General features: G+C 39.0%; 1 protein-coding gene across 6 annotated transcripts in view; it reads right to left on the reverse strand.

Moving 5' to 3' along the window:
* Positions 1–13013, reverse strand: part of mdga2a (MAM domain containing glycosylphosphatidylinositol anchor 2a) — a 216447-nt gene that overhangs the window by 65865 nt on the left and 137569 nt on the right. For all 6 annotated transcript variants that reach the window (XM_046060081.1, XM_046060080.1, XM_046060079.1 and 3 more), the window contains exons 7-8: positions 2765–2856; positions 2406–2643 (exon numbers count right to left, since the gene is read on the reverse strand). In XM_046060081.1, coding sequence (XP_045916037.1) covers positions 2406–2643; positions 2765–2856 — 330 coding nt within the window. The remainder of the gene's footprint in view (positions 1–2405; positions 2644–2764; positions 2857–13013) is intronic.

A 13013-nucleotide genomic window follows, 5' to 3' on the forward strand; every position in this document is an offset into this window, starting at 1 on the left:
GTGTTAGTAACATGCAATAATGGGATGAGGTTGCATACAGAGGGAGAGAAAGTAGAGGAGAGAGGAGCTCAGTGCATCATGGGAAATCCCCCGGCAGTCTAGGCCTATAGCAGCATAACTAAGGGATGGTTCAGGACTCACCTGAGCCAGCCCTAACTATAAGCTTTATCAAAGAGGAAAGTCTTAAGCCTACTCTTAAATGTGGAGATGGTGTCTGCCTCCTGAACCCAAACTGGAACCTGGTTCCACAGGAGAGGAGCTTGATAGCTGAACGCTCTGGCTCCTAGTCTACTTTTGGAGACTCTAGGAACCACAAGTAACCCTGCATTCTGGGAGCGCAGTGCTCTGGTGGGGTAGTAAGGTACTATGAGCTCTTTAAGATAAGATGGTGCCTGACCATTACAGTTTTTCCTCAGTCGCTTTGGTGCATTTGTCAGATCAGAATTGAAATTCTCAAAACTAACTGTTCAACCTCCACACCATCTCGTCACTTGTGCACATCATAAAAGCACTATCTCATTGTTTTGAACAAATTGCGAATGACTTGACACACTGATGCAAATGATTATGTACAATTGTCTGCTGTTTCCTACATTATCAATTGCTTATGTCCTGCTGATCACAATGAATTATACCAGTCTCTGTTGAATAATCTTACCCCCCAAAACATCTAGGCATAAGTTCATTGCATTAGTCACTACATGCAAAATGGTTGAACACATTATCAAAAATCAAAGTTAAAATACTTTATTCATATCCTTTGCCTACAAGTATATACTGTAGCTAAACGAAATGTTATTTCTTAAGGACCATAAACAAAGTAAGAATAGACCACAACAACATCACAATAGCAGCACTCATACCAATACTCAATATCAGTAAATAGTAACAATAACAATACATAGTGAGCAGTAATATATATATATATATATAAATAAAACAAATGTTGTTTTCCCCTGAGATAATTCATTTTCTCGTGATCACGAGATAACAATCCATAGCTGAATACAGGGGCTGGCAGGTGCGTTTCTTTAGGATAATTTCAAAGCAATTACCAGTGTCACTGGTTAGTTCAGATGGTAGAGCACAGGGCTCGTCAGGAAATGTGTAATGTTACATGGATTCCCCTGAATGAGAAAGAATTTCCTCTGCCTGGGAATGATGGGGAAATGATAGGTTGATGGATGTCGACCAAATGCCGTAACGCACGTCCAGCACGTGCTTTACAGTAATGTGAGCATGTGAAACAGTCTTTTCATAAGAACTTTGTTGAAGACGATTATGAAAAATTTTAAAAAGAAAAATTTTGTCTTTAGTGAAATTTTGTCTTGAGCTATATATTTATATATATACACATATATACATATATATATACACAGGTGCTGGTCATATAATTAGAATATCATCAAAAAGTTGATTTATTGCATTGTGTGCATTTTCATCTGAGTACACTGTTATATTGACAAGATGGCTAAACATTTTGACTTGCTTGTTCATAAACAAGACACAAGGACTTCTTGTTCTGATGGCAATGAGAAGTTTAATGACATAAAGATTTGCTTTTGAGAGATAGACTAAGGATTTTGAGCAAGTTATTTTTGCAGGTAATCCACTGTGTTGTGCCGTTTGTATTACCTGTTTCGAGAAATGCACTTACTATTTTGCAAATGTTAAGGATGATTCGAGAAATGTACCAAAGCGACTGAGAAAAACTGTAAAAAAAATGACTTGAAAAACCAGACAAAAACAAGGCCTTCCCCCAAAAATTGTCCTGGAAAGTCTGCATAATCCACAGACCTGACCTTATTTCATTGGCAAAAAATCTCTGACATAGGTAGGAAGTGGTAAAAACATTTTTAAATAGCATTAAAATTACAAAATTTGAATGCCGTAAACACCACAGGAAAATAAACTTTTTCTTGGGGTGCAGAATTCTCAGCAGCAGATGTGTGAAAGCCTTGGGCTGATAAAAACCAAAAGGTATCTGCATTGCTTTATACCACAAGAGACTGGAAGAAATGTGTGCTGCTAAGATTTGGGTGAACTCACCATTTAAAGAGAAATTCACTTTTCTTACAGTCTAGTCTAAGAACAACCACATAAGTTATCAGACAGGTTTCCAACTTTAATTATACTATATACACCTTTTACCTAGAGACAGATACCAAGCTGAACATTAAAGTTATTTTTACACTTGTCAGTGCTCTTTAGATAATGGATAGTCATTTTCTTGTCAACTTTGAACTACTGTACTTAACATAGTTGTAAAAGCCACACTTGTTTTTTGTTAATAGACATTTTCTATTTCTGAATAAAGTATACAATGTCTATATGTATGTTTGTGTCAAAAGTGTTGGGGGGGGGGGTGTAGATGCACTAGTGACACAAAGGGGTGTGAGGCTCACCAGTTGTGGAAGAGATGTTGACGTCAATGCTGATCTCAGGGATGCCTCCTCCCTTCAGCGCTGCCACACAGGTGTACGTTCCGAAATCAGTAAACTTGAGGTCTATGATGTCCAGGTTGGTGGTCCCAGGGGAGATGTCGGGGTCCGTCTGGGTGATGACCATACGCTCTGAGCTCCGCAGGGCACGGCCGTTCTTTAGCCAACTGAAAGTCAGCTCCTCTGGTGGGGTCGCCTCCACCTAGGGCATTCAGCACATTGTTGTTATTTGTGTTATACTGACGAGTAGCTTCCTATAACTTTTAGCTATTATATGCATACGCATGTGTGTGTTTCTCTGCAGTGTTTTTCCTTAACGATACCTGACAAGATATCTTGACTTCACGTCCAATCTGGATGTTGTCGTCATTGTGGTAGGGGTCAGGAGTGATCCAGAAGCGCCCCTTTTTCAAAGCTGTGAAGAGATAATCCATTTGGTTAGAACTAAAATTACATTTGTACACTGCATTTGTTCCTTCTGAAAATCTGGAACAAACCCTCAGGTATTTACTGTAGGTTATGGGTCTTCTTGTCATATTGATGTGATTTCCGAGATATAATCCCAAAGACAGGATTTTATGGATTTTTTAAATTGATTTTTTCCAGCGTTTTTACTTTTCTCATTGTCCACACTTGGGCTGTAAAACGTTGTTATGTATCTCCAGTGAACATATTGTAAATCTGACTTTGTTACTTGTACCTTCTCAGCCTTTGTACACATTGTTCAAATGCACAGAAAGACTAGATTGTGTCAGCTGGCTGATATAACTGATCTGCGCAAAGCATTGTGAGCAAACCATATTTCTTACTCATCTAGATGTGTCACTTGGGGTTGTGAAATCAGTGCTGTTAAAGCAGAAGTGACAACTTCATGGATATGGAGACATGGATATGACAACTTTATAACTGTTCTTCTAAAACAATAACTGAAAGTTTAGCTTTTGATGGCGCAGAAGGTTCAAACAGAGGACTTAACAGATAAAGCAGAATCATATGTTTGTTTTGAAGACTAAAGCTTTGAACCAACATTAATATTGATAACTACGGACTGAAGAATCCTACAGCATTCAAGCCGGTTCACACACATGCACAAACCCACACGCAAACACACACACACACTGTGAAATTGGAGAGATACCTAACAAAATATCCACCATTTCTAATCCAATTTGGTTTGCAAACTCCATTTTCAAAGCATAGCTTCTCTGAACAGGAAAAAAAAAATTATTTCATTATAATGCATGCTGTATTGGTTCCAAAGCCCTGCGCCTACTGTTCAATTCATCTCCTAAGCAAAAAAAGCTGACGGCACCATGGAAATCTTTTCATCTACCAATTCCCAACTGACATTATCATATTCAGTTTGGTAAAGGGAAAACGAAAACAAAACCTGCGTGTCAGATTTAAACACAGGAAATTGAATGTGCAAAACACTGTGATGCCTGCCGAGCTGCAGATTGAGGGGAGAGACGAGTGACACACGCCTCCTTGACATGATCTTCCTCCTCGCGTTTGAAATTCGTGTCGGCAGGCAGTGAATCCTATTTCTGACGCGTGTCAGATACAAATATTACAATCATGTCAACACCACTGTGCATTTGCATTCATTCTTGTTTCCTATATACACTTATTCTGCAAGGCACTGCCTATCAGTCATGTTGTATATAATTCAATAGAACTAGCATGGAAACTGTAGCACTTAGCATAATAGCAGCATATATCTGTGACCTTTATGGATATGAAGATAATACAAGGCATTACCTGCAACCCACGTTCATTCCCATTTGGGCTCAGCTCTGCATCATAGTGTATATCTACTACACTACATACACGTCAAGAATAAATTTCCTTAGAGCCAACATACATAACATAAGGTTAATGAAACAATACTAAGTCCATTATGGAAGCCATTATGTGAGCTTATCTGTGAGGAAACACAGATATCCTTCAATCATATATGTCAACCAGTGACAACAGACGGAGCTGTAGTTACAGCTTGACAGTTTGAAAAGGCTTTTGTGTCTTAGCAACATCCTCAGCAGAGTTGGTAGCTGCTTCTTAAGAAAGTATTATCTCATACACACACACACACACACACACACACACACACACACACACACACATACACACAGACACACCTTTCATTGTGCTGTCACAGGTGACAGTGGATAAACATTTGGATTAACTGCTTTCCTCTTTTTACATTCCTCCAGCTCAAGTATATTCTGTCTCAACTTAAGAAACTGTAACACAACGAGGCACTTAACAATCCCCCACCTCTACTTTGCTGTAAGCCAGGTATAATCTTGTTCATGAAGTTGTCCGTCAGACTCACAAACACAAATCATTCTCCACAGTTTGTTTGTAGTAATTTGTTTCTGCGGTAAATGTTGTGGACAGCCACACATGGAGTGTAAACTGGCCTAGCAAATAATTGTCAATGTTTTAGAAAGAAACGGTTGACAACTGACAACACGAACTGTGTATGGCTTATGTGATGCATCATTACAAAATCCCATTTTATAGAGGGCTTGCTTTCAAGGGTTCAAGGCAACTACTCTTTATACTGTACGGATGATTGGTTGGCCGACTTTGAGAAGAAATTGGTCAGAAGCTTCAATCAACCTCCAGGTATTTAGCTGTAGAGCCTCAGGTAAGAAGAACTGAGACAAGATACAAAACATGCTGTGGCCGAACCAATCTGATTGGCACGTAATGCTTTGCTTTGTTGCTGACAGTTTTAATTTAGTTTAGTTTCATACATTTTATTCACCTAAGTTGGATTTACAATCAACTCATACGTTCGGAGTGACATTTTTTTATAATCTCAACAGAATATTTTTTCCTCGTTTACATAATGTGATTAACCCCCTACAGTGCTCATGCAAAGGGTAAAATATTGCATGCATTTGCTCATTAGGGAGGTCACTGCTCCAAGGATTCCCTGCATGAATTTTGAATTTACTTCAGAGCTACATATTATATTAACCTGCATTGTTTGTAACAACACACCAGTGTTATCAGCAGAAAACACAAGTTTGGGCTGCTGAACAAAATTGAACCTTTTTGGCCAAACACAATTCTGCTTCTGTGTAGATACACTTAACTGACCACAGGATGTGATGAATCCAATTTCACTCTAAAGTGCCCCAGGGCCCTTAGAATCCTACCACAATACAATGTGGCCCACCTTCACTTGGTGGGTTGGCTTTCTAGAAGAAACTGTACTCAGATGTGTTGCATCATATGCCTTTTTCTTTATCCCATTCTTACTATTTGGTATCCAATTCATATCCCTTAAGTTAAAGTGATGACTGACTAGCCAGATTGATGTCTCAGTGAAAAGGGTAAAAAACGGTGAGAGCAAAACAGGGCACAGTCAATGGCTTATGTGCTACATTCACAATTTGTAACGTGTTTCAAGGTTTTTTTCTCAGGCAGCATCAAGAGTATCAACACAAGCGGCAACATAACTATGTCAGCTGGCGAAAATGGCCATGAACAGTGAATGAAGTTTATGAATAACTGTGCATTACTTAACTGATTAACTTTTAAAAAGAACATTAACACAAGGGCCTTCATTTTGCAAACATTGCTGAATACATGGCCAGCTTACAGGGCTCTAAGCTCCAGGTGATATAAAGGATCTTGCTGCTGGCATTTGTGGTGCTGGTTGGTTTTACATATGAAATGCTGGCGTTCATTTATCTGGATTTCAAATTTAAATGGAACTGAACAGAGTAGGACCAAATCATTGAAAAGAAAGTATTCTCCATCTACTTGCATATTTCTGATTAACAACTTCTGGACTGATTACTGACATAAGGGTGCTCGTGCTCAATTTTTCTAATATCTATGATAATACCTGCACACCAAGGAGACCTGCTATATTATCATACTGATCAGAACATGTCACCACCCAACATCAGAGCTAACATCAATTATATGTTTTCATTAAAAAGAAAACCACCACTTTGTCTGAATATCTGCAAACAACATCTCAGACTTGCAATGCAAGATGTACTGTACATGAGCTTTGTTAAGAAAAATAGGTACATTCTGCTTTGAAAATCAATTGCTCCCATCACTTGCACACAGATTTATATTACACAACCACAGATCTTAACTACCAGTTAAACCGGGAGTAGAAATGTCTGATTATATCTTGATGGCCACTTTTCCGTTCCCTACTTTTTCTCCCACTTTTACTCAGCCTTCCCTCATGCACGGTGCACGTCAGAAAAGCCAGTGCTGCATATGTGCACTCATGCATATTTCAGAATTGGTTCCTTTCCTGCCTTCCTCCACATCCAAACTCCTTTCCTGCAATTTTATCTGACCATAAATATTAAATGGCAAGAAGGCATTCCTGTAAATCGACTACATTTGTGTACAAGATAGATAAGTGGGCATTACTTCCCCTGGTTGTAGTAAATTTTGCTGGACAGCTGCAGTGACTAAAATGGTGCCTGTTCCCTTATGCATGGAAGAGAATCTGAAACTTGAGGTATTTTAAAAGGGACTGTGGTGAGTGTGCGAGGTGAGAAGTGCAGAGTTGGGGGACTTTATGGGGTGATGGCGCACTGTCACTCTTTCTGATTTAATTCATGGCAAAAGTCACATAAATCTTTAACGACGGCTCCGCTTGGAAACAGAACTTTCCCATTTGCTATGGAGGTAAACTGTGTTTCTGACTACTGTTACACAATTTCCACAACATCATTAATATGTTACAAGAGTAAGTAAATAAGTATGTTAACTCAAAACTCAAGTTCCAGTGTGCTGATCATCTGCTGTTATGTGAAAACATCAAAATCTCCACACAGTCTTAGTTAACTAATGACATCCTGGCTCACCACAAATCGGGTCTCCTGCCTGGCTCCTGAAAGTGCTGCCAGGCAAAGTGGTGATCATGCAGGCTGGCAGTAGAGGAAGTAGAGCTAATGTCTGGTTTTAACGTAGTTTATCCAACTTCGCTTTCATTCAGGAGCTTAGAGCATTAGATCAGCGAATGGAAACGAGTTGCTCAGTCCTCTTTTTTGATCACATTTCTCTATTTTCATTACAGTTAGTTTTGTACTTTTGAGACAATGACGCCACAAAACAAGCGCAGCAATCTGACTGAAATTTAAGTTTGACTAATCAGCGTTTCAGGGGGCAAGTGTTTGAGTGCCCAGGTCAAAAAGTAGTGCTCTTAAAGGCACTGAAAACATACTTGAAATTCACATAGTATGCTTATAGTACAATCATACTTCTAACATGCTTACTACAAGTATATTAAAGATATATTCTCCTCAAAAGTATACTTTGAATAAATTGGTAATAAATATATACTTAACTAAACTTTTAATAAATATGCTTAAATAAAAGTATATTTTTTACAACATTTTAGTCTATTTATTAAAAATATATTTATTTAACTCTTAGTAAATACTATTTAGGTGTACTTTGTGGAAGTACATTGTTAAACGATTACACTTTTAGTAGGTTAAAAATATATTTATGCCAAACATGCTTCATTGTGTAGGCTACTGCAAAATATTGTAATTATTTATGTAATTGCCACATGCTTGAGCCTGATTTCCAGAAGTATGATTTTTAAAACATATTCTTTTAACATTAAAATGTATTTTTCATTCATTTCAAGCAGTTTCCAAATCCCATAATCTGCAGTCACAGAAAATGCAATGAGTCCTACTCAGAGATACCGACCCTCTACTCCAAGGATAAAGATTGTGACATTTTTCAGTTTCAGTTTGGTTCCACCATTTGTACTGTAAGTTTGTGACGGAATACCTTCACTACAGTTGAGTAAGTGCTTGGACTGCCATACCAACGAGCCTGGCTCTTTCGCTTTGCTGTCGAAGTTGCATGTTTGGTACCCTGTAGATCTGTGTTTGAATCTGGGCAGGGTGACTGCTCTCGCCTTTGTCCGCATATGGTGTCAGAAGTGGGATGGCTTGCCGTGAGGTCATCTGAGCCGGGCCCAGAGTCTGAACTGTATGAGGGACCCCCATGGGTAACATTAATGATGAGATGTGTATAGTGTACTTTTCAGTAATACTGATCATATGTCATCATTTTACTGATTTTACTTTTATTTGAAGATATTTTGGTTAAGATGTGATACATGCAAGGAATTTATTTTTGTAATGTACACAAAATTAAAGTTTTTTAGTTGTCTGTGTGTGTGTTGTAAAATACTTTTTTTTTTTTACTGGTTTTTATTATTATGCTAAAAGGGTATTTTGCAAGATATTTTTAATGCATTAATAATGAATTATTCTCAAACTGAATGGTTTCATAAAGCAGCTTCCCAAGATATTAATAGTGGCTCTTGGAGTATACTAGTAATAAATTACTAATATACTGAAATACTAATAAAAATGTTCAAGGAATACATTTAAAATATATTTAAACTGTTCTTCAAGTAGTACAAAAGGGTATTTTAAGTTAAATTTAAAAAAGTATATTTAAATTACAGTAAAGGTACTTAAAATAGGATTTTAACACAACTAAGTATATTAAAATATATTGCAATTATCTTAAAGTTGACTTAAGTATTTCTAAAATGACACTTAACATACTTTAAGTTGTTCCAAAATAACACATTTAATATACTTAGTATAGTACAATTAAAATATTATAAGTGCATCCAAAAAAAGTGCTACTTAAGTATATTTCTTTTTCACTTGGGTGCACAAAATGTCCAAATGTATTGATACTATAGCAAAATTGGTTTGTCTTTTCACCCTTGCAATTGAGCAAACGTCATCCACTGATGTATGGTTGAAAGCTCTGAAAAAGGTCAAGAAAGAGCATTCATTGTAACTTTTAAGAAGCACAATGTTACATTTTTGTTAATATGATGTTGAGATGATAACAGCACAAACATTAGCATGAACTGAATAAAAGATATCTCTGTAAGTCAACATTATAAGATATATCATTTGTCAGGCTCATCTTTACTGTTTGCAGTGTGTGTTAAAGACTAAGGGCTCGCAGCAGGATTCATTTACAACATACCGAGACGAGTTAGTGAGGCTGATCAAGTGGTAGCTACTTCGTTAGGTTCCAACTAAAGCAAGCAATCGTCAGCACAATAAGAAAAGTCTCAGGCATCAGTGTAGAAAATCCAGCATAATTTTACAAAAAAATTGCCACTATCACAGGCACTGGGGCACAAAACACAAGTCAACATATGCACAAACAAATTCTGCATGAATCATTGATGAATTTGGAAGCTTCCTTTTATCATCACCAGAGCTTCCTGTCACTGAACTCTGACTGTGGCAACATGCCAAGGAGTAAAACATCCACTATAGAGACACGTACACAAGCTGCTTTCTTCATGGTAAGATCAAGAGAATAAAAGGAGGTTCTACTTGTATTTTGCATTACATGTCTCCTGTTTCCTATTTTACCTGAGAGATTGCATGCAGTTTAATGGATATCCAGTGAATATTGAAGGCATCCTTTTGGATCATTACCGTACGTATTACAATGTCTCTGTGTTGCTTATTTTAACGCAAAGTGCTTTTGCCTGCAGTTAGCCTGTATGATTCTCTATAGCTCTAATAGCCTGTGGGAATAATGGGTGGCCCTGTACATAAAAAGCGCAGATAATCACACAAAGAGAAAAGCCCCAGTTGAGACCTTCTTCTATAGAGAGCTCATGTCACACGGCAGGATTACAATACCACCTCAGGGGAGCTTCTTAGCAGGGCAAAAGTACACACAGCTCTGGCACACTGACTATGATACGCACGTATGTAGGTGCATAATGACTAAGACACAATGGCATCACTTATGTGCACATGTAAATGCAGCAAGAGAGCAAGAAAAAAGATGCATGAATGTGTTTTTTTCAACCCTACTCTCTCCTGTGTATTGTTCCTGCCTTTGTCTGGATAGAGAAGAAAGACGTGTCTCACTGCATTCTCTTTCTGAATCATTATCTTCTCGTCTACATTTTTCAGTCAGCCCTGTCTGTCTGTCTCTCAGCAGGCATCACACCATTCATTCTTACAGAGAATATCAGCATGTGAAGTTGAACTCATCTCTCAGAGGCAGATGGATGTCTCTCTAACTGCCACTCTTCTCTGGCTCATCTGCTCCGCTCAAGGTTAAACACAAAAAAGGACAACAGGCATTAGCACGGTTCAAAACACAAGGCATTCACACACGCTCGCATACACACATTCATACCGCCATCCAAACACCTTTCATTTTCCTATTATAACTCCATGCATCTTCACATTAGCACCAACACATACCCCATGCATCAGCACCTTTACAATATCACAGCCACTCACTTTGGCGGAGGAAAAAATAAGTCCTAAATGCTGCTCTCAACCTTCAGGCTGACCTCCGGCTTTAATTTATGTTGAAATGGGGTTCACATGCACACACAGGCGCTGAATGCACAAACAAAACAGGCATGTGCACATGTGCATGCATATTAATGTGCATACAAACACACACACACACACACACACACACACACAGTCCTTAGGGCTGCAGCCCAAAAGACCGGTCTGCCTGTGCCAGTTCTGACCGTCCAGCCATTAAATTTGGCATTCATGGATGGAAATATATTCAGCTTTCAACCAGAATTTTTTCCAAAGCAAATTTGATAAGGGTCATTCACATGTTGATTCACATGCTGACAGCCAGGTTTTTACAATATCATGATTGTTTTCTCCCCACCAAACAGTCTAAATATAAACAGCAGGGAGCTCACACTGAAAAATATTACGCTTTTGCTTCCCTATAAATAACAGCAAGCTTCCAATCAGAGTTACAAAGTGTGGATGGTTGCAAGTGTGTATGACTTTGTGTTTTTGCTTGAATGTGCACCTGCGTGGGTGTTGCGGAATTAGCTGCGTCTACACTAGCAGGTCGGAATGATGGATGTCTTGGGTGTAAAAGCTTTATACCTGAATTTGTCAGGAACTCCTGGAGGAATTGTTGAGAATATCCGATGACAACACAGCGGCGTCTGATTTTGAATCTTTGATAGCTCCAGCAATGCTCATTTCTCTTCATCACACAGAGGGGAAAACACATTGCTAGGCGAAAAGACGGGAAACATATGCCGGAGTCTGCTCCGTCTTGTGCGCGGGGACGCATGAAAACAAAATGCCAGGCCAGCTGCCCATTTCAACAATACCATCTACAGACAGTTCTGTTTCAATTCACCAACTCTCCTTTAGAGAGCTGCCTACTCATGTTTGAGCAACAGAAGAAAGGACAAAACAACCAGCGCAGAGTATCTTTGCGTTGTCGCAGCAGATATATCACAGAGTGGTGTGTTTGTGGAGCACAGAATGGACTGAAGTGGCCACGGAAAGCAGGGCATTGACCTGTATTTGAAGATGTGTTGCGGACCCTTAATCCACAAAAAAGATCTTGTCAGCGGGGTGATGCCAGTAGCCTGCTGGGCTGACTGTGGAGGTGGCCAAGCCCTGGAAGGCAGTCTGGCTGGTGGGACAGTATGGCCAGAGAAACTACCATCTGCTGGGGAGAGATGTGTGTTTTCACACACACAGCCCCCTTTGGCAACAGCAGTTTGAGAGGGCTTCTCAAGGACTGGAGAGGAGGGTGAACAAGCTGAGATAGACAACGATGAGGCCACAGGGTGACCCTGCAAAATAAAATGTACTGAGTGTAGCAGAACCAAATCAATTGGTATTGCATGTACACGTGCGACCAGCATTTCTTCCCATGTGCTTATAATTCCAAACCATTCAGCCTTCATATCCATACACACAGAAACACGTTAGCAATTAGCATTTCTGCATTCTACATTTTGAACTATTAAAGACTGTTTTGAAGGCTACAGTCGAGATATTCTGAAAATGAAATCAACAGGCATAAGAATATATGTGAAAAAGTATTAGTAACAGCATGTGTAAATGCACATAGACAGCCACAGGCAATCTGTTGCCTCTCTTTCTTGTGCACACACACACACAAACAAAGAGCAACTAAAGGTCTGCCTGCGCTGTAGCCTTGAGCTTGGCTTAACCTCTTTGAATTTCCCTTTTCTCCTCATTTCAAAGTGTCACGTCAGTAAAAACGTGCCAGTGGAGCAACTGTACTGTCCGGTTTGTCAACAACAAGTTTCATGTGTGAACATGACAATCCTTTTCATTAAAAATCTAGCCAGCTAGAGAAGAAGGGACATGTGATATTTATAGGAGAACAAAACACAACACTTCTACATGGTTAGATTATAATTCATTCATGTTGGAACAGCGTTAAGAGGTACAGTGCATTGATTTCAAGTGCCATGACTGTATTGTATATATTGTATATCGACAGTCATGGTAGTTATTCCAAAGTGTTTCCTGTGTAATTTCAATAGAATATGAATTTGACAAATCTACCATGGACACTACAACCTCACCCTGTCCACTCTGCCTCCATTTGTGGCTTCACTTGAAGGGTCTGCCATTTCAAGGGCCATCTCAAACCAGTTAATGGAGAGAGGAAGAGGACTATAAAATCCTGTGTTGACTCACTAAGTCCACAACTAAGATCACCTGTGCTGATATATGGGCTGATATG

This window comes from Micropterus dolomieu, linkage group LG10 (genome assembly GCF_021292245.1).
Source record: "Micropterus dolomieu isolate WLL.071019.BEF.003 ecotype Adirondacks linkage group LG10, ASM2129224v1, whole genome shotgun sequence".
Lineage (NCBI taxonomy): Eukaryota > Metazoa > Chordata > Actinopteri > Centrarchiformes > Centrarchidae > Micropterus > Micropterus dolomieu.